The 23,021-nt window shown below is 48.5% G+C and overlaps 1 protein-coding gene across 17 annotated transcripts in view; it reads right to left on the bottom strand.

The window, feature by feature from the left end:
- MPDZ (multiple PDZ domain crumbs cell polarity complex component) overlaps nt 1-23,021 on the bottom strand; it is a 1,735,289-nt gene that overhangs the window by 562,658 nt on the left and 1,149,610 nt on the right. For 8 of the 17 annotated variants that reach the window (XM_069626067.1, XM_069626068.1, XM_069626072.1 and 5 more), the window contains one exon: nt 7,407-7,478. The exons of the other annotated variants lie outside the window; for them this stretch is intronic. In XM_069626067.1, the coding sequence (XP_069482168.1) occupies nt 7,407-7,478 (72 nt within the window). The remainder of the gene's footprint in view (nt 1-7,406; nt 7,479-23,021) is intronic. 17 annotated transcript variants of the gene reach the window in all.

Genomic DNA, 23,021 nt, shown 5'->3' with positions numbered 1-23,021 from the left:
AATTTTGGGCAGGAATTCGCAATTTTGCAAATGTTTTACACGTGTGTTTTCCCATTGAAAGTATTTCCAAACTTCCATTCTGATTCAAAGTGTGTACTGTTGCTCATATTATAGCTTATGTTTGTTAGGATCTTTACAGTGTCGCTCCCATAGAGATGTATATCAATTTAAGGATTTTTGCACACTTTTCATTGTTTAGCTCAGCCATTTTCAAATGTCATTTTCAAAAGTGTACAATTTCCAAAACCTTTTTCTCTCTTGTTTGCGGAGGGAAGATTGTATTCAAACCCTGGACACTGTTCTATATCCCCGAGTACCTGCTGCTTCCTTACATCTGTGTAGAATTGCTTATTTGTGAGTTGAGGTATTTGAAGGGGGAAATCTTAACTTAAACGCTATCTTTTCAAACAAGTCAAAACTGTTCTTTTCTCTGTGTTTTACATTCTGTGTTGCTAAAAGTGAATCCAACGACCTTACTTACTTTCTTATTTGTATTGTCACCACATTGGTGATTGCTGCCCCATTTATTAAAACATGTTTGATTTGAATTTTAAATAAATAAATATTACCTTTACCAACCACAGCCTGATTCCTGGTCCACTGTGACCTGGGGGTATTTTGAGAAGGGGTGTGATAGGAGTGGTATATCACTCAGAATACTGAACCTATAGACACAAGAAATAAGTATTTCATTTGTGCGTTGCATGCTAGGCTAAGCCCTGTATTGCCTGATTGAAATCCTTAACACACATTGGTGATTTCCTCTTGCATTAACATCCCATTTTCGTCTATAAGTCCCTAAACAATACATAGCTTTTTGAAAACAAGGATGTTTGTTCTTAGTTTTCAGTTCAAATATCCAAAGGCACAGCAACCCTACATTGGTCTCTTTGTGCCTTAATCTTTTGGGCAACAAAAAGTCTAATGCACTCCTAAATTTGGATTCTTCCTTGACAGAGACGTTTTTGAGGTTAGGAAAAACAGACTCTGCTTCCCACCTCCCCCGACTCTGATGGTTGCATAGGTATCCTACCTCAGTTCAATCACCGTCAGCACCAAAGGCTCACAGAGGAGCACAAGTGCTGCAACGCAGCCTCCCTGGACACATATGCTAGGGCCTGAGACGAGGATGATAAAACCAAAGAAAGCCAGACCAAAGCAGAGGATGCCGGTAAGGCTGCTGCGTGTCACCCGCGCATCTCCCTAACAGAAGGTGTGATGGCATTATGCCAGGCAGGATTTATTTTCATATCATTTCTTAGAATACTTCCAGCGTGCAGTACACAAAACTAATGACAGGACCACACCCTGTGCTATCCCACTTCACAGATTTAGATAAATAAAACCATGAGTGCTGTTCTCAGGGTTGTGAATGAGAGAATGGAACATGGCATTTGGGCATTTGTATGCCTCCCTCTGTCCGCTATGATGAACAGGTCATTCAAAAGATCAACCCAGACCAATTTATCAAAGCAAAATATTTGTTCACCAGAAGTATGGTTAGTACTGCCTGATACTGTTCAATTGCCATACTCGGACATTTCTCAAACAAAATGTTCTCCAATTGCACAGGCACCTTACAGTTCCAAATAGCAATGCTGCTCACAGATTCTGTTTTTCTGACCACTGTAAACTGACTCTAAGAGTGATGCTTGCCAGACTACAATAGGTCTGAAGATAATTACGCTGTCAGTGTTATTCTACACTGGGGTGGTTCACTCTACGTTGTAAGACAGCAACAAAAAGGTTTTTTAGAGCTCAAAACATTCAACTTTTTAAGACAACTACTACAATTGTAGATTGTCTCACCTAGTAGACTCATGATTTCTATATTTTGAAACAGAATTTAGCATAATTACAAAAATGCTTGATGACTGCTATGCATTCAGAATTATTGGTTTGTTGGAAAACTCATGATTTCTGTATTTTCAACCAGAATTTAGCATAATTACAAAAACGCTTGATGACTGCTATGCATTCACAATTGTTGGATGCTCATGATTTCTCTATTTTCAGACAGAATTTAGCACAGTTACAAAAATGCTTGATGGCTGCTATGCATTCCAAATGGTTGGTTGTTGGATTTTATGTATAATCTGTTTTAGATTGTGAATGAATGTAGAGCTTTCTTTTATCCTCATTGATCAGGAGTTGATGGTTATTTATGCACTTTAAAACATTCCTCTCCTCATTACTCCCCCAGTTTGGGGGATGCACTCTTGCACAATGAGGTTTACATATTTATTGTGTATCTGGGAATTGTGTACGTTGTTTACACGTTTTTTATTCTATTGTGTCAAAGCCAGTTGAACACGGCTACATAAAAAAGGCCAAAAATTAAATGAAATATATTTGGTTTTACTTTACCTTCATTCCAACCTTTTTGTTGCTGTCGTACATATAATTAAGCCCATGGAATGAGGTTTTATGGGCATACCTACTTTTTTTCTGTATGGGGCACTCTACTTTGTGTCATATTTTGCAGAAAATCCATCCAAAGTTGGGCACTACAATGCCTCCTTATCAACAAACATAATATGCAGCATGGTATAATTTCATTAGCAAATTCAGCCATTAAAAGAAATCCTAAATTGCCTGTACAACTTTGACTCCTGTTGTCAGGCCAAATCGTTGTGGGGTAGGTGACCAACCTAGTGATGTTGGGAAAGTCATCTTGGAAAGCAACAAGTTGAAGCCACAAAGCAGATGGTGCTTTTGACATGACCCTGCTTTGTTACCATCAAATCAGGCTTTGGTCCTGCACAGCACTGAAAACATCACTCTAATTGCTATGTTTACTAGCGCCCCTTGAACTTGTGATATATGATATCATAATAAATCTAAACATGTGAATGTGTACGTTTGGAGGACTCACAAGGAAAGCACTCGGGTGGGTTTGCGGATGCCAGTATCACCTGGCATATTATTTGTGCCGAGTTGAGCACAGGAGGAGCTGAGAAAGTTGAAAGCCTTTCATGCGGTGTCGTACAGGTGTGAACATCTGCTTAATGTTTAGTGTACATCTCTCAACCTCTTTTACCTTTGACTTGGCTAGAGATTGTGCAGAAAGGGAGATTTCTTCTTCTCCAAAGAATATAAATAGTCAATTCGGACTAACTGAGATTACAATCCGAGGGGTGCGGGAGCTGCACCCACGAAAGACAAGAAGCACATCTCATACACGGACAGTTAACCTTGGGGCACCCAGGCTACTCTCCTGCATTTAGTTACCAATGGGAACAAGATGGAGTGCCACACTTCTGACAATTGATGAAAACGCCTTTTGAGCACTAAAATGTTAATTCTTCCTTCAGTGATGGAGTATAGCACATATCCCTTTTTATAACCTACGCACTTTTGGATAGATAAAATATATAATTTAATTATCTCAATGTCGAGGTGTATTTGATGGGGTATTGGAACCTTGGGAGAGAGAGAAAAAGATATGCAATGTAATGTTAAAGTGGTCTTAAACAGCGCACTTCGGCCAATATAGTTGGCTTCGCTGCACATAGTTCTGCAAAAGAGAGGGGTTGGGATCTCTAGCATGGGGTCTCTAGAAGATGTCCATTGAAAGGTTTCCTGAATAACAATGAGCCCCGAGCGTAATTTCTGTACAAGATGGCCAACGCTTCTCCAGGCAGAGAGTGGGGGGTAGATCTCTCTCCTCTGCAGGTGCCACCCTCTGAAATGGCCTCCCTGCCCCTCTCAGACTTGAGTCGGACCACCTTAAGTTCCCGAAGCAGCTCAAGACCCTCATCTTCTCCGCTGCCTTCTCTCTCTCGCTCCCTCGCTAACTTACCTGTCTGGTGCACTGACCGGTTGCTTGGTACCCTCAGAGTCTCGATGGGTTCCAGGTTCCTCCACGACCAGTCTTCCGTTGCACTGCCTCCTGGCCTACCGCTCACTTAGGGGCCGTAACTGTTACCCCTACAGCCCCCTTTCCTTCTTCACTTATCCATAGCCTTGCTGCCCTACCCAGAGTCTCGCTGCACTTACTCAGAGCCATGCTGCCCTGATTGCACTACCCACTTTTTCTCTTCCTTGCACTTCCCTCTCCTTCCCCTTGCACTTCTTTTGTCGCACTTGCATGATCCGAATGACACAAGGACTAGTTAGATTGACTGTCTTGTGCTCCGTATGTCTCCCCTCCCTGGTCTTGTGGCGCCTAGAAACATTTGTGCACAGGCCCGTTATAAATGCCATATTATATCATTTCATGTGACTACTGCACAGTAATCAGCCATAGCCACTGTGCTAATAATTTACCCAATTTGTATATTTGTGTAAGCCCATAGGGTCTGATTAAAAAGGATGTTACTCTGAGTGGAATTTGTTAGGGATTATTTTCGTTTCTGTGCCAATTCCCTTTAATCTTAGAGACCCCAGCTCTTTTGCTGGACTCGGGGCTTTTTAATTTGAACTCCTGAGTGAGTGGCCCTTTTTTCTCACTGTCTCATGTGTTTTTTCTGACATGGATGTTTGTGTTTCTTACTGTTTAATGGAGTCTAGTAAACTCCATAGGCATCTGCTTTTTGCATTGTGACACAAAGCACCTTTTGTGCAGTGCCATTGAGAAGTCCAAATGTTTAACTACATTTTCTTGGGTGAACTACTGATCCCTAGAATAGTAAGATGACCACTGTGTTACTTACCTTTTCCTTTGTGGGTCCAGCACACACCACCCTGTGTGAAGTGCTGGGGGGTTACATAGTAACTCCTTTATCCCACGCCTCATGTAACATTCTGTTACACTAACTCACTTGAATGGCTGTTGGCAGTGGTTTCTTTTTTACTACCTTGTGCCGTGTATCGGAAGGTTGAATCCTCGGCACCAGTACAGGACCCAAGGGTGTCCATTTTCCCAAAAGGGCCCCTGTCTTCTTTTTTCACCGTTTCTTGTAAGTTTGTTTCTTTTGGGCTTTTACTCTGTTGTTCGAATCAGGTTTGAGTCCTTTGTGTATTTTGCCTTTGGCAGGCTTCAGCCCTGAAGCCTGCCCAGGCTCCAGTGTGTCTGGAAAAGCAGGAAGTTAGGGAGGGTCCTGAAACCTCCCTGTCCTTTGCCTTTAGGTGCGTCTGAGTGAATCCAGTTCGGATTGACTGGCTGGCTGTCCTGGAGGAAAGTCACCCTGCTGGGTGATTGATAGCCTAGGCTTGTGAATGAATGGGAACTTGCTTAAAGGGTGAGGTTTTTGGGACTAGAGGCAGAGTCGACCACTGGAGGACAACATTAAACGAAGAAGACGTGAAGAGACACCAGCAGCACCCTCCTGGACTGCAAAGTGCCCGGTGAAGCCCTGCAGCTGTGCTGACCTTGTTTTCGTTTTGCCTGGGAAGACCTGCATGGGATGCCTTCCTGCCTTAGGCTGGTGGGACCAACTAGCCTCAAGACAATCTCCATTTTGGCGTAACCCCCGACTTGCTGTGACTTTCCAAGGCTGCAGAATCCCAATACCTGGGGACTGCTGGCCATCATTGAGTGCATTGTCTTCCGAAGTGCGAATCTGGCCAAAACGTTGTGGGCATCCAGAAGAAACTACAGAAGCAGGAAACTTCACCCAGAGTCCCTTCGTCAGAGTCCAGGAACGAGGGTTCAAGTAACTTCTAACTGGAGCCGTTAGTTCTTCTTTGACGCTGAGAAAAAGGCACTAAAACCACAAAGGGCCTCTGAATCAAGGAGAATCCATTGCTGCAGAGGCCCTCTCTGAAGTGCTGCTGCACTAGCCCGCCAGACGTCCTCCCTTTCATCACCACGACCAAGGACCAGCAACACGGGTCTGCTGCGCTGCAACCAGAAGGCATCCAGCTGGAACACATTCTTCAGTTCACAGGTACTGTGGGGCTTGTGGTACATCAATCATTTGCCATTTGTGGTGCTTCCAACCTTGGGAGTGCTATTTTATCCTCTTTGGAGTTGACCTCAACTCACTTGCACTGGCCTTGCAGCTTGTGATTCTTCAAGTTGACTCCTCTTGAGTTGCAGTGATTTTCTATTTGAACGACTGACAATTTAAAAATATTTTCTAAGAAGAGAGCATCATAACTTTGAACTTGCCCATTGACTTTGGCTGTCCTGGCTCCCTAAAGGCCCCCTGCTGAACCTATATGCTTTGGCAGTGCTTGTTCCCTTACAGCTTTGAATTGTTGAACACTATTATTGCTGGGATAAAAGACTGCCTGCATCCCTTTGGGAGAATCTAACTGTTTTTGTAGAATACCAGTATGCTCTGATCTAACTATAACCTTTTCGTCCCTCATAACTCAATACTGCGAAGGTGATACAAAAGAAGAGTTATTACTGACCTCAAATGACGTCATCCAAGTGCTGGTAAATGTATAACATATGAAAGAATTACTCCCCTGCTTTATTGTTCACTTTTTGAATTGAATCCTAATTTGGGATTAATGTTACTATTAGTTGCTGCTTTAAATATCTTTGTGTGTATATAAATACATATTTGGATACCTTTATTTATTGATTTCATTATACAGCTCTACAGCTCACATTACCCCTCTTAAAATAAGCCTGGCTGCTCAGTCAGACTAACAACTTGTGTAATTCCGGCCTATATTAAAAGGGGGGTTACCTAATACCAAGAGAAGTCTTCTGTAATCCCACACCAGTTGGACTGCATCAATGCTTACCTAACAACATTACCTTGACTTACTCCTGGAAAGGGCATTTTGATTCACAAAGAAATGTATATGTGTAACTGTGAAACTGACGTATTCTGAGTAACTCAGGGGCAAGCCAGAATTACTTGTAGTGACGTCTTTGTAAATTGGCCCCATATAAGGCTGTAAATTGAACCGCGTCTGAGGTTGGGAGTTGGGAACAATGCATTATATTGTGTTTAATAAGATCCTCTCTCCCTTCACAATACAGGCAATGATTTTAGCAGCTGCCCAGTCTCAGAGCATTTTAACATACACACTGAAACGATTAATATTGCATCAAAATGGTCTTCTAAAATGTGTCATGTTTTAGATATTTGAAAGGTGCTGAAAGCATGTGATCAATTCCTTCTTATTCATCGTCTCAGCTCAGGTTTCCTTTCTAATTATTAAAAAATATGTTTTTATTTTAGTTTTGGCATAGTACCAGCTTACCACCAGGGTTATATATGGGCTCAAATGATCAGATGTTCTGCTTTGCATAAGACTCCAGTCTGTCTTGTATAGTTTTTTGGGATTGACATTCATGGAGTCACGAGGTACAACAGGCAACACACACAAATGTATGTATGTCTTGGACTACCATTAATGTCACTGAATCCACAATACACAATCCAATGAAATAACAGAAAATGCAAAGCATCACACACCAGAAAGCGAGAGCAATGCATGGGGTTCTTACAGCACTGACACACAGCACACAGAGTAGAAACATGCTCAGTGAGACAAACCTTAAATGGTGTGGGGAAAAAGGGGTTAGATGGGGAGCAACGGAAGGCAAATCTACCAGGATTCTGAGTGTCCTAAGGCAACAGAAAACAGTGGTTATCACTAATATCTCTCGCAACAGATACCAGCCATCATGTGCAAAGTACTTATTGTAATTAAAATCTGCATGATGCAAAGGACATTGTATAAAATAAGTTTTTACTCTATCTAATTGCCAGTTTTTAAATTAGGAAACCCAGCAATGTGCACTAGAAAGTTTTGAGAGATGGCTAGATGCAATACAGATTCATTGTAGGGACCATAAGATAACCTTAGGACACTTGTTGACCTTCTTGTAGAATGATCGAGAAATATCAATACTTAAATTAAAAGGTAAACATTGTTTACAAATTTGCTGTTGACTCTTCTAGTAATGGCTAATTCAAAATAGATTGGAGAATTGTGTTATATGCTTCATTTAATTAATTTAATTCAGGCAATCAGGAATAATATAATATTCAACAAGAAGAATATATTTTTCTACGACTGGATTGCATGAAGTCCACTAGGTCAAATTTGCACTGAAGTGGGCACCGAACTACCATTGAAAAATATAGCTTTCATGCCCCGAACGGGGCAGGGGGGTCGGGCAGGACTTGGGCTTTAAGGGCCCGCCATCCATACATGCCTAGTCTCCAGGTTTATCCCAGACACTCCAGGTTTTTGTGCTCTTCTCCAGGTCTCTGGGGAACAGCGTGGAGTCGCTGGGATTTCTGGCCCTTCCAGTAACTCTGCACACACCTCGATGTGATTGGCTACAAACAGATTGATAGTAGCCAATCACATCAAGGTATGGGCAGATCAGCGTAAATCTCTCTCAGATTTATTTATTTGTTTTTTAAGTGGGCACTGTGGGTGGGCGGTGTTTCTGGGAAAAGGGGGTAGGGCGTTCAATTATGTCACCCTCTGGGTTTTTCTTTATCAAATGTAGGCAGGTATGCCGCCAGCCCGAGCTTTGGCAGGCCCAAGCAAAGCAAGGATCTTCGCTCAGACTGCGGGCCATTAAAGCACATTTCTGTCCTCGCCCACTCCCCGAGTGCGGATAGTTTTCTTTTTTTTTTTGCCCGACAGGAGATCAGCTCAGCGTGAGCCCATCTCCTGTGGGAGAAAAAAAAGGAAAAGAAAGCTGGCATTCAAATGGAAACGAGACTAGGTCCCTTTTTTGGATGACTGCAGCCATACAAAACATGTTCCAAAATGGCCACCGTCATTCGAAAAGGGACCTAGTCCCTTTTATATGTTAATGGTGGGTGCGGGGAGTGAAAGCACAATCGCGCTGGGAAAGGCAGATTGCGATTGGTCAATTTGTCTTTCCCCGGTGCAAATGTTGTTTTTGCACTCGTTAATGAAGCCAAAGATTGCTTTTTCACAGGTCCTTCAGTGCATAATTGCTGAGCAGTAATATACTTCATGTAATCCATTAGTCCGGAAGTCTAAAGTTTACATACGTCCAACCATGAAAACTTGGTACATTGCAGCAAACATTCCTGAATCTGGAGATGGAGAATTATAAAGTGGTGCTGAAGGATGAGGCCATGGCACGGACACTCAATGCTTCACTGCCTGTGACAACCAGATCACGCAGCAATGATATCATAGGTTTATGTGATGTTATCTATCACATCTATTCATAGAGGACATTGAATGCAATCTAAAAGCTTTATTTGGTAAAGTTAATACTTCTTGGAGTATACATCGAGCAGCTTCAAGAGACAAAAATGTATTAGAGATATTAATAGAGAAATGCAATAATAAGTTAGAAGCAACAAAACGTTTCACTCACACACACACAATGCAGAACATAATTTGGTTTATGCATATCCGAAAATGAAAACAGAGTACAATTGTTATAACATTTGTCACTGTGTCCATAGGGCACCAATCTCACAGGCTGAAAATTAGAAGATGTACCATGGGCGGCTAGGCAATACCATCAGTGCACCACCAGCACAGGAAGGGGGATTGTTTTCCTCCTAAGTAGAGCACTCAACCACCAACACAACACGTTTTAAGTTCAGGTATTCGAGGATCACAACGCTAACTGAGTGTTTTGCATGTTTAGTTATATTTGCAAAGCAAGGCCGAACAAATAACATGATCTATTCCTCATTTGGTTGGGTGAGATAGTTGCAAAGCATTTGGCATTTTGGTAATAATGATAAGTACCTCCTGTGGATAAATGGAGTGGTTGATGACCTCTTTTTGATTGCCTCCTTTATCTCTGCATATAAAGTATGTATGTGAGTAATTCATCTTCACACTAAAATGACAGATGAAATGAAGTAACTAGGCCATTACATGTTGGGCTGGAAAATCAACTTGCTACAGAATATTAGGTCAGTGTAGAGCGTTGCTGTTAAGGTGGATTTCCAAAACCAACACTGGGGGAGGATTTTGGGAGGCCACCCTATTATGGTGAACAGGGAGACACTGAGATTTTAGCGAAACCCATTAAGGTAGGTAGCAGAGCGGCAAGGCTTAGTCCCAGGTGTGATCTGGGTCTACAATGAGCCCACACAGAGCAACAATAGTCATTGCAGTTAGATAGCTAAGTACACAAATATGCAAAGATTACACATTTCTAGTCAAATATTGTCACACCGACACGATAAAAACATATATGGGATACATTACTCACTGTAATCGCGTTTCTGATGCTTGTATCTGCTTAACATCCTGTGCATAAGCTGACATCTAGTGGAAGCTGCAGAGTATTACATTTGTTGTTTTCGAAACTCGAAAAGGGACGTCGACAGGGAGTGCCAGTAATACTATCCGTAGTGCGACATCCACTGTACCCATGATCCCTCACGCATCGAGGTCCCTCAGATTGTTATTTTTCTGACATGAGGTAGCATGAAGTGTAGCGTGAGTACAGTTGTATTCAAGCAGGTATGTATCAGACAAGCTCATAAGCATCCATGCGCCTTCTCTCCGAGGGGAAGAAGGGTGGGTTGCATGTGAATCTAAGCAGATACAGAAATAGGATTACGGTGAGTAATATATTACTTCTGAGGCTTGTGGAATCTGCTTAGATCATATGCTGTGCATAGATTAGCAAGCCTTGGAAGAAGAAGGAGGTGGGATGTGGGAAGGTTCATGAGCAAATAAATGTCTTAGAACCGCATGTCCCACTTGTGTATCTGTCTTGCAATGAGTGTCAATGCAGTAGTGCTGAGTAAAAGTATGTATTGAGCTCCATGTAGTTGCTTTGCAAATACTGTCTAAGGGGACATTTGCAATGAAAGCCAGAGTGGCTCCAGTACCTCTTGTGGAGTGGGCCCTTGGCGTTAAAGGCAGTGTTTTATCTGATAGGGAATAGCACAGATGGATACATCTGACTATCCACCTGGAGATGGCATTCTTAGAGATGCGGTCACCTTCTCTGCATGGCGCTATGGAGACAAACAGTTGATCTGTCTTTCTTAGCGGTCTGGTCTTGTCTACGTAGTAGAGGACTGCTCTCCTCACATCTAGTGTGCAGAGTTTTACCAGAGATTCCTGGAAGAAAGCCGGTAGCTCAAAAGACTGGTTTACATGAAATTTGGAGATTAATTTAGGTGAGAATCTAGGGTGAGTGCGTAAAACCAGTTTGGCCTTATGTATAGTAAAGAAAGGATCCTGCACTGACAAAGCTTGGATTTCACTAACCCTTCTTATGGAAGTGATGGCTACTAAGAAGACAGTTTTATAAGTCAGGTGTTAGAGACTAGCAGGGTAATTCATAGAATTCTACGCACAAGTGGCGCACGCGGCTGGCGCGTGCAAGTTTCTGCGCCAGCCACGTGCACTAAAATCCATTTCCGTGCACAGCGTATTCATGGATTTTAACATCCAAAACCAGCTGTGGCACAGAGTTGCGCAGCGACCCTGCAGCAGCGCCAGTTACGCCCCCAACCCCACCCCGTGCGCCATGTACAGCGCACAAATCCCGTACATGGTGCACAGGCTCACAACCACGAAAACGCCTGTAAAACTCCCCGCGCACCCCTTCGAATACACGTACCCCGCTGCGCATGAAGTTTCACACGCAATTCGCCCACTGCGAGCTGAGTACGTGTATTACTGGGGTGCGCGGGAAGTTTCACACGCGATTGGCCCTGTGCGTGCGGGCTACGTGGATTACTGGGGTGCGCAGGAAGTATCACACACGACTGGGCCTGTGCGAGCGGGGTACGTGTATTACTGGGGTGTGCGGGAAGTTTCGCACGCGATTGGCCCTGTGCGTGCTGGGTACGTGGATTACTGGGGTGCGTGGGAAGTTTCACACGCGATTGGCCTGGTGCGTGTGGGGTATGTGGATGTGGGGGGTGCGCAGGAAGTTTCACACGCGGCAGGCCCTGTGCGTGCGGGCTATGTGGATTACTGGGGTGCGCGGGAAGTTTCACACGTGATTGGGCCTGTGCGAACGGGGTACGTGGATTACTGGTGTGCGCGGGAAGTATCACACGATTGGGCCTGTGCGAGCGGGGTACATGGATTACTGGGGTGCGCGGGAAGAATCACACACGATTGGGCCTATGCAAGCAGGGTACGTGGATTACTGGGGTGCGCAGGAAGTTTCACACGCGATTGGCCCTGTGCGTGCGGGCTACGTGGATTACTGGGGTGTGCGGGACGTTTCACACGCGATTGGGCCTGTGCGAGCAGGGTACGTGGATTACTGGGGTGCACGGGACATTTCACACGTGATTGGGTCTGTGCGAGCGGGGTACGTGTATAACGCGGTATGGGGGAAGTTACACACGTGCTTTCGCTGTCAGAGCGGGGTACGTGTATCCAGGGGGGTGCGCGGGGAGTCCCACACGTCAATTGGCAGTGTCGGATCTCACAGGTGTGCCCTCTACCCCCTCCACGGACCCTGCAGGCAACCCACACCACAGGGGACTACCCAGCACCCCTGGTCATGTCCCCCAGCACCCCCACCCCTCAGCAGTGAGGGGCACCTGCCAGCAGGCCCCCACTCAGGTCCCACTCATGTCCCCCCAGCACCCCCACCCCCCAGCAATGAGGGGTACCTGCCAGCAGGGCCCCACTCATGTCCCCCAGCAGTGAGGGGCACCTGCCAGCAGGCCCCCACTCATGTCCCCCAGCACCCCCACACCCCCAGCAGTGAGGGGCACTTGCCAGCAGGCCCCCACTCATGTCCCCCAGCACCCCCCCACTCCTGTCCCCCCCTACATGAAATAAAGATGCACAATCATGGCCCACTTCTACACCAAAATACGCGACCCCATTCTTGAGACGCAATGATTTCCCAATCCACCCCACACTGACATGCCTATCTCAAGACACAAACCAAAAGTTAACTATGTACATCAGCACATGTCCGTCACACACACACACTGGTTGGCATTGATTGTGTAAACCCACATTAACCCAATGAGCGAATCCCACACATGGAACTAAAATATCAAAATGTATTATGTACAAAAATAAAGCAATGAAATGAAAGCATAACAAAATAACAAACATGAAATGAAAAGCATGTGCAAAAGATGAGTAAATGAAAAGTATAACCAATCCAAAGAAATCCGAAAGAAAAATAGTCCAAACTCTCCCTCCACCAACGCAAATCCAAAGGAAACTTAAAAAGAAAAATCCATTGACCCATGGTGAAATCAAAAGAAAAAGTTCAAAATAATCCATTGTCCAACTATGTACAATCCACTGTCAAGGGTCCATGAGCCCAACGAAAGAAATGAAACCTACCTAAGAAACTACCTAATAAAAAAACTATATACAAATGTGTGTGGCATAGTCCATTCACCAAAAATCAAAGGAAAAGGAAAAGGAAACCTAACTCTAAAAACTATTTACAATGGCAGCGGGCTAGTCCGACGGCTCACTTCCCGATTTCCCAGGCCAGGGCATCATCGAACTCCTGCTCGATGTCCCGGAGGCGGTCCTCTTCCATGGCCCCGAGGGTTCGCAAGGACGATGACATGTGGACCTCCAACTCCCTGCGAATTGCCTCGAGGCACTCGGCCCGCCTCAGTGCCCTCCGCATGGAGTTCTCTGCCCTGACCATTGTGAGCGTGCCTCTTCTGCCCGCTGCCGCTCCGCAACTATGGCCTGACCCAACCACTGCCACACGGAAGACACTTCCAATCCTGGGTCCTCCTGCCCTCTGGCCGATGCCTGCCCCGCCGATGTTGAAGGCCCCGAGCCATCATGGCTCCCACCTTGTTGCTGCTTCTGCTGCTGTGCCTGTGCCCTGGCTCTTGCTGCCTGCACGTCGTCCTCCGGCTGGGGTGCAGTTGTTGCGGTGGCCACCCCTGCTGGACGTCCGACTCCCGACTGTGGCAAGGATGTGTCTTCCACCAGCCTGGCCGCAGGGTCAGAGGCAGCTCCACAGGGTACTCAGGTGATACATGGGTGGGAAGATGGCATGGAGGACGACTGGCGCACAGGGGGTTCAGGTGAGGAGGGGGTTGGAACAAGGTCCAGCAACAGAGGAATCCGGCCCTGGTGACCCATCCCGGTAGGTCAACGCGGTCAACGAGGCATTCGAGATGACCTGCAGTGTCCTCACGAAAACATTGCAGGTCACCTCGCATGCCCCGTTGACGCAAAGCCATCCCACTCAGGACAGGCTCAACCCAGTCCCGGATAGCCACGTCCGCAGGGAGAGGAAGGCCAGTTGTGGTAAGTGGATCCCTTCCCTGAAAACGGGTCTGGACGTAGGCATCCCTGCTGGTGCAAGATGATGCAGTCACAGGATCAGGGACAGGATTACACACAGGCACCTCCACGGCGGCCTGTGCTGCCTCATGTCCCGGCCCCTGCAGGGCACCACTAGCACCAGTGGAATCCCCACCTCCAGACTCCGTGTCTGTCCCTTCCATGGCCTCCACCTCCACCAAACCCCCCACCAACCTGGATGACTCTGTGCCATCTTCCTCCGTCGGACCCTGTGGGGGCTCAGCTGCCCCTTCTGCTGCCGAGGAGTCCAACTCTGACCTCTTGGACCTACCCTCGGCAGCTGCGGCCTGGGACGCGGCACCGGACTCCTCACTCCCTGACGAGATGACAACCTGGGAGGGGAGCCGGACCTTGCGTCTCCGGCTGGCGGTGCGATCCCTGCTGCCTTGCTCCACAGCACCCTCTCCGCCCTCTTCATCAGTTCACACTGCAGACAGGGAGAGATAGGACACAGGCATCAGGACACTGTACAATGGACTGATACACACATGACAGTTGCACATGAGTGGCAGTGTCAAACTTCAGACATGGCATCACAATCCCCAACACACATGTCATTTCAACTCACACACATGAGAAATTCCTCAGCAATATTGCACCAGACAGCACCATCCATACACATACAACAGCATGAGCAGCCGAAGGTGAGCCTGACATCACATGAAACACGGGGAGTCCACAAGACATGCACACACGCCACCACACTTACATGCATGTGTACATCTCCACCAACTGTCGCAGTGATGAGATCGCCATCCATGTCACATCTGGCATTCAGCCTTCTACATATCAGTGTCACATGCATCCAAGTTGCATCACAGTTGCACACTTGTCAAATACACACACATGCACATGTACACAGTGCAGATACATGCAGCTGGAACCAACATCCATGTGTGACACCACAACCATGCCAACGTACATACATAGTAATTCAAACATGTGTGCTCCCACATCTGCATTCTGCCTGCATGCTTACCCACACATACACCATCCATGTGTCTCACACATGAGAGGACTCGCATGTGTCAGCCTCACGCCCCTGTAAATACACATCCATACATGGCCCTACAAAAACACATGTGCAACCTGCACACTACTGGCACACCACGACAAGCACAGCGTCCAATCAGTATGCATGTACACTTACCGCTCGACTCCAGACGGGTCTGCCTCTCAAGGACCTGGATGTGGAGCGCTGGGCATATGCGTTCCAGGACCCTCATTTGGTGGTCAGACAGGTGGCCCCGGCACTCCTTGGCATCCGCTGCCTTCAAGAGGCGCCGGGCCTTGTTGAGGGTCCTGGACCTGAAGTACTCCCAGCGCTTCCGGACATGTTTGATGTCGCGGACTGCCACCCCCTCCTCGTCGATGGCAGTCACGATGTCCATCCAGATCCTGGTCCGTCCTTCATAGTCAGCGCGAGAACTTCCAAAGAGGGCATCATACTGCCCCAGGACTTGCTCCACCAGGACACCAACTTCACTGGCACTGAAGCTGGTGGCCCTCTGCCTCTCTGGCTGGGGGTTGCCAGTGGTGCGAGATGGTGGTGTGCCCGACATGGCAACCCCAGAGGCAGGTGTGGGTGGGCAACTGGGTCCTGGGGCTGGGCTGTGTAGCGATGGTATCCCAGTCGGGAGTCTTCAGTTCCAACAGGGGTGGTCACAACAACTGCACCCCTGCAGATGGCTGATGTGCAGGCAGCAAATAGCAGGGCACGTGAGCAGCAGGCAGGCAGCAGCAGATGGCAGGTGGGAGCGTGCTCAGGGCTCTGGGGGGCAGTAATTCGGCCTTCTGGGCAGGAGCGTGGTCTTCCGTGTGTTGTTGCGTGGCCAGCTTGATACGGAGTGATTTGGCACGTGAAAAAATTGCACGTCTGCGTGTAATTCGAGGCAAGGCCCATAGCGCATAAGCGCGTCTGTGACATTATGCGCACGGGCGTTTCCCTCGTGACGTGGGCATAGTGGTTCAGCGCGCGTGAAAAAACTGCACGTCCGCGTGTGAATGCGTGTAATCGGAGGAAAGGGCCTACGCGCGTCTGTCACGTTACGCGCGCGGGCGCTTCCCTCATGATGTGGGCATAGTGAATCAGCACGTGAATACACTGCACGTACGCGAATTCATTGGACCAAAGGCCCTTTAGCGCATAGGCGCGTCTGTGACGTGACCCGCAAGGGCGTTTCCCTCAACACGGTTGCATTTTAATCGTACATGTGAAAAAACTGCATGTCTGAGTGTCAGCTTGTGTAATTGGAGGAAAGGGCCTTAGCGCGTACAAGGGTAAGTGACGTTGTACGTGTGGGGCGGTTTAAAAGGTACGTGTAGGACGCCATTTACTTGTACGTGCTTTTCGTGGAGAGCGAGTGGGTGAATTTTGTACTTCTTGTCGGTTCACACGCGATTACTTCACAGCGTTTCAAGTTCATACTTCCCGTTACCTCTGACAGCGTTCAATTTTTTGGTTGGCCCCGTTTCCTCAAACAGCATTCACTTCTTCTTTTGTCCTGTTTCCTCAGACAGCGTACAATTCTTCTTTTGGCGGAGGTGTTGCTGCGCGTCTTTTTCACATTCTTTTTCCAGGCACACGGTGAGTCGCGCACATATTTACCAACTGTGCTTGCCCTGTGTGTTGTGTTCCCCTGCAGAGGTCTTTGTAGGCTGCGTGTATTATGCGTATGCTTATTTTTGTGTTTCTGGGTGCCACAGCGTAGTGCGGGTTCATTTTTCCATGCACGTGGTCTACGAGGGGTTGCATGCACGTTCATTTTTGTTTTCGGGGGGCCTGTGCATTGCGTGACCCGTCATCTTCCCCCAGGGGTCACAGACAGCCTTGCTAGAGCACTAGGGTACGAATTCCATCTAGTACCCTACCCCTTTAACCCCCAATTGCCCAGGACAATAGTTTACTGCTACTCCCATACCCACAACAACATCAGTCCCATGGTTGGGAGGCGACCCAGCGGTAAGGGAGGCAAAGATGGCCGACCTTCAAAAGGTGGGCGTGGTGGCCGCGGTAGGGGACATGGCCAGGATTTGCAGGGTGCCCCTAGACCCCCATGTGTGGAGGACCAATCAGGGACACCCATGCCCCAACCCCCATGGTTGTGGGAAACGTAGCTGACAACATCCCTGCTCAGCCCTTGTTGGACCGGCCCATTGTGGCACCTGAACCGGCACAGGAAGTCTCCCAGGCTGACTTCCAGGTCAGCAAGTCTAAGCCACGTGTGGCGGTGCAAGTTGTTGTCACCAGGCCACGTGGATCTGGGGCAGCAATGTCATCTGCTGCCCCAGGTAGGCGGGGTGGGGAGGCTGCAGGGGCAGCTGCAGCTCTATCCACCCCAGCTCTGAGTCTCCCAGCCGGGACAGTGTCGGTCCAGGTCCATCAGACCGATGTTGCCCCTGCCAACATCACCCTGCAGCCAATGCCTGCACCAAGACCTATGGTCATTGTGCCTTCGCACACTCCTAGTACACAGTCCACCGGCGCTTCTGCCCCTACTGACCAGAGCGGCGTAAGCCACTCAGGATCCGCACCACCTTTGAAAAAGAAGAAGGGTGCTCTGGCACTACAGGCTGAGACCCCAGACACGGCTACACACTCCGGCACGTCGAGGAAGCCTAGCTTTAATGACGCTGAACTTGATGCACTTGTGGCCTATGTGTCGGAACATAGCTGCAAAATGTTGGTGACTGCAGGGTGCAAGACCACACCTGGTCAACGTAGGGCACACTGGCAGACCATCGCGGACCACATTAGTGCCCTTGGATTGTGAGGAGCACAGCTGATGATTGCTACAAGCAGTGGAATGACCTGAAACGCAGAGCAAAGAACAAGCCGGCCTCAAATCATGCCTCTACTCTGGTGACTGGCGGTGGGTCTCCACCAGAGGACAACCAACTCACTGAACATGAGTCTGTTGCTAGAACCTTCGTCACAGAGGAACAGATCCAAGGCGTGGAAGACCTACCTGATTACGACGCATTGTCCGGTGAGTGCCCATGCATGTGTGCGTAATCCATGTTTATGTTGTTTGGGTGAAGGGTTCTGATTGAGTGCCAGGTGAGGGTGTGTACTCCAGAGTGGTATGGGTCACCCATGTGCTTCCTCCAATACATTCACGTGCCTTGGATTTGGGTATGACAGTATCCCTTCGGCCCCCAGTAGCCAATTAGTGCCACATTACTGCAGTTGCCCTTGACCTGTCATCTTGCAACAACATTGTTCAGATTTTTTAGTGTTCATTCTGGCTGATTGTTTCAATTCTCCCATTTTTGCTACGCATTTTTCAGCACTAATGCCACATATGTGACATGCTTCTGTCATTGATTACACCCCACATTGTCCAACATGTGTTGCCTTGTTATGTGAATGATTAGACCATTCAGGTTGATTGAGTATTGGCATGCTCACATTAATTTGTGGGGCCTGTTTGAATGTGGAACATGATAGTGTTAAAAAAATATATATCTTTATTGGTTTTTCCACAATTAGTGACCGACAAGGATCAAAGATAAATCAATGCAATATGCACAATCCACAAAAACAACAACATAACATTCCCGACTTTCCCGCCCCACCCCCCTCTCTCTGAGACCTCAGGTACATCAGTTTTATCCTTCTGGACCTCGCGTTGGGCCAGGACTGTCCATTCTGACCAATGTGCTATCTGGAGCCACAGGGTGGAGCAGTGGCACTGTCAACGCCACCCAACAGAGTAGTTCATCACTGGAGTCCAGCCTCTGTACCTGAATCGCTGTCTCCCAAGCCGTGGTCTCAGCAGCAATCCTTCTTTTGAGATCACCCCACCAAAGGGCCTCGCTTAGGCCGCTGGCGCTTTTCCATCCCATGGCTATGCATCTTTTCGCAGTGATGTATATCAAGTCTGAGTTTATTTAGGGGCTTATTCTTACTGTCTCGTTTACACCTTCCCAGAATACAGGCTGCTGGTTCGTGAATTTCCAATTCAATCTCCGCGTTTGCAACCCTCTCCTTCACCTGGGCCCAGAACCTCTGGACCGTCGGGCAGCCCCAGAACATGTGGGTCATTCCCGCTCTTGGCTCATTGCATTTGGGGCATATCTGGGTTGTGGCTCCTTTGAACCTTGATATGGCATCAGGTGCGAGGTAGGCTCTGTTGGTAATGTACAGCTGGATGAATTGGAGAAGGGGATTTCTATAGATTTTCTTATGGTAGTGGGTTACTCTCTCCCATGCTTTGTCCTCAGATTCAAGGCCCAATTCCCTCTCCCACCTCTCTCTGCATTTAAGTTCTTTTTTGGTGGTGCCCTGCAGTAGGGCTTCATATAGTCTGGAGGTTGCGTGGCCCCTCTCAACAGTGTCCAACATCGACGCAATGATATCGTTCTCCATGATTTGGTCGGTGGGCTACGGCCATCTGTCCTTCATGGCCTGTATCACTGCTCTGTGGAGCAGAAACTGGCCTGTGGGCAGGCCTGTGGACTCGCTGAGGTCACCAAATGTCATGAGCTCCTGTTCGTACATGAGGTCTCCTAATACTGCCACCCCATAGGGTTCCCACTGAGTGCGTATTTCTGTGTGTCCCCGTGAGAGTTTAGCCATGACTGCCGCAATGGGGATCGGCGGGGAATATGGGTCTGTCGCCCCCACTGATTTACATGCCCGCCACCAGAGTTGGGATCCAAGTCTAACCAGGTATGGGTAATGTCTCAGGGCCCCCTTGTCAACCCATAGTAAGTCTCGGAGCAACCGACGATGCAGAGCTGGTTGGAGGAGTCGGGTGTCAGAAGTGGTTTCATCTGCCATCCAATGCGTCACATGCCTTAGTTGGCTAGCCAAGTAGTAAAGTTCGAAATCAGGGACCTTTAAACCCCCCCCTCTCATATGGTCTATGGAGAATGTCCAGCGCCACCCTGTGCCTACCTCCCTGCCAAAGGAACCCCTGGCAGAGTTTGTTTATGTCTCTGAAAAAGGAGCGAGGGATGTTGAAGGGGACGTTGGAAAAGCAATGCAGTAATCGGGGGAGTGCCACCATTTTGAGGAGATCCGCCCGCCCAGCCAACGAGAGTGGGAGCTAAGGAGGCGGTTCGGTGCGGCTTCCGCCTATTATCTTCGACGTCGGGTAGTTGCTGTCCGTCCATCCAGTCCTGTGCTTGTTCCGGGGTGTCGAACAGGAGGGACCTGTTGTTGTGTATTACCTATAGTCTTGCAGGGTATAGAAGCATGTACCACAGTCCAGCTGCTTTCAATCTGTTTTTCGTATATATGAACCGAGCTCTGCTCATCTGTACTTGGAAGGTGTAATCGGGATAAATCGCAATCTTGGCGGCGTCCCTCTTGATCTGGCCACCTCATCGTGAATGCGCCAAAATGACCTCTCGGTCCCTGTAGTTCAGTACCTTCGCTATCATGGGCCTAGGTGGTTCGCCTGGTGGTGGTTTCTTGGCAAGTGACCTATGAGCCCTCTCTATGGAGAAGCCCTGTGACAGCTTTTCTGCGCCAATCTCCTGCAGCAGGAGGTTCTCCACGTAGTTGGTGGGATCTGGGCCTTCAGTGCCCTCCGGCAGGCTGAGAAGCAGGATGTTGTTGCGGCGAGCCCTACTTTCTGCCTCCTCCGCTCTGTCCTCCAAGTTCTTGACTCTCTGCTGAAGGCCATCTACGTCGTGTAGGAGTTGGGTTTTTGCTTCTGTATTTTCGCGTACCTTGGTCTCCAGCGCTTCGGTCCTGCCAGCCAAGGAGCGGACATCCTGACGTAGGAGGCCCAGATCCGTAGCCATGGCGTCAATTTTGTTCACCAATGTTGCTTGGAATGTCTTAATGGCCTCCAGTAGTTGGGTGTTGCTAGGTTCAGCCGCCGTTACAGTGGGGCCGGTTTCCGTCTCACCAGATACCGTGTCCGAGGCCTCGGGGAGACCGTTGGCCGTGAAAGCGTCTATGGTGGTCTGGCGCTGCTTGGACCTAGCCCCCTTCGGCGTTGATTTGTTCGAGCGCGACATTCTCTTGGATCCGGCTACGTCGCTGAGGGCTGTTGCGGTAATGTGCCCTTTCTTTTGTGGCCTCGGGTGAGGCTCGCGGCTTTGAGGTGCAGAGGCCTGTGTCGGGCCTATCGTCCACGGTCCCTCGGGTGTCTCGGTAGCCCATACAACGCGGCTGATGCTCCATTTTGGCAGCGGTGCCTCCCAGTCACTCTTCCAACTCCTCTCCCGCGCGGTTGTGCGGGTTTGTAGTCTCGCGGTCCGTTGGGATGGCGCTGGGTTCCCCGGGCTCAGTGTGTGAGAACGGCCATCTTGGTTCCTCGCCGAGCAGTAATCCGCGGGCAGCCAAAGCAAGTCTTTTGGGCTTACACCCTCGAGTGTGGAGGGTCCTGGTGCTTCCCGCAGGCGTCCGCAACAATCGTGGTGCTTCGCAGGGTCTGTTGAATGTTTCAGAGCCGTAGAAAACAGCGTATAAATGGCATATCTAGCAGAGCTCGCCAAAGTCGCGTCCTCTCTACATGGCGGTTAGCCACGCCTCCGTGGACCATGATAGTTGTTTGCTGTCATGTTAAAGTGACCAACCATTGATGTGTACATCTGCCTACAATCACTGTATTATTGTACACTGGATGTGTTTCAGTGTGTGGCACATGCATCTTTTGCCACACTATTTAGCATTTTTCATCTCATCATGTCCATCTCAAATGGATGGGTGACAGTACTCATTCACTGACATATCGCTGTAGTTGTGTAATGTACCATGGCTATGCTACATGCCATCGGTGTGCTGGCATGTGTCATATGTGTATGGGACATGCCACTCACAGGCTAATGTGTGATGCCAGTTCTACCCACCATGCAGCAAGTGTGTTGCTTTTCCATCTTGGTGCCCTCAGTGTCTGCTTTTTGCCTCCCCTTCCAACTCATTGACAATGCATGCATGCCAGGGCTATAGTCATGTGGGACATGTGTAAGTCATGTACAGGATCTCTGTCTTGTCAGGCCTATGTGTGTGCTATGGTGCTCATGCCTGTTTGCATTTGTTGCATTTCATGTTTTTGCAGGTGATGACGCACTTGATGCTGGTGAGGTTGAGGAGATGGTGCAGACCCAGGAGGGATCTCAGCCATGACCGAGCACCAGTGGAGGATGTGGTGTGGTGGTGGGTGAAAACCTAATCTTACTGCAGACCATCCTGTCCAGGGGTGCCTCTGGGTGCACCTCCCCAGACCTCTATTCAGGTGCTGAATCGGATGATGAGATTTATGTGCTGTCGCAGGTCAGTGCTTCTGGCAGGGATTCTGTTCTGTCCAACCCACCTGCACCAGGGGTAGAACCCTCTATGGGGATGTCAGTGTTGGTAGGTCCGTCTTTGGCGGTTATGGATGCAGGGTCACACTCCACAACATCTGATCCTGTTCCTGGGCCAGCAGATCAGAGGGGGAATGCAGTCCTGCAGGCTCAGGCAGTGCCAGCACAGCAAGGTGCAGATCACCTTGCCCCAAAAAGGTGTGGTGCCCGCCGACGCGGTGGCCGTGCACCACCAGGCAATACTGTATGGGAAAACTCCATGTACGGTATGGCAACCCAACAGGCAGCATCAGTTGAAATGATGGCTCAGGCAATGGAGAGGGTGGCCACTTCCATTATCCCCCCAGAAAGGCAGATGGAGCAACAACAGCAGGCAACAGACTCCATTTGCCAGGGGAGACATGTTGGCGTCCAACGGGAACCGACGGGTGGCACTGGAGACTCTGCGCGAAGACATATCAATAGAGTCACAGGGCCACAGGGAAGCCCAGAGGGTAGAACTCCATAACATCAGGGAGACTCTGCTTGAACTTGAGGCTTCCCGAAATTTTAGGGCAGAACAGCAGCTGGAGCAGCTCACACATTCGCTCTCAGCTGAGCTGCAGGCA

Source organism: Ambystoma mexicanum, chromosome 6p (assembly GCF_040938575.1).
Source record: "Ambystoma mexicanum isolate Mex_15411 chromosome 6p, UKY_AmexF1_1, whole genome shotgun sequence".
Taxonomy (NCBI): domain Eukaryota; kingdom Metazoa; phylum Chordata; class Amphibia; order Caudata; family Ambystomatidae; genus Ambystoma; species Ambystoma mexicanum.
Note: the sequence above shows the minus strand (reverse complement) of the source record. Positions and strands in the feature narration are given on the sequence as shown.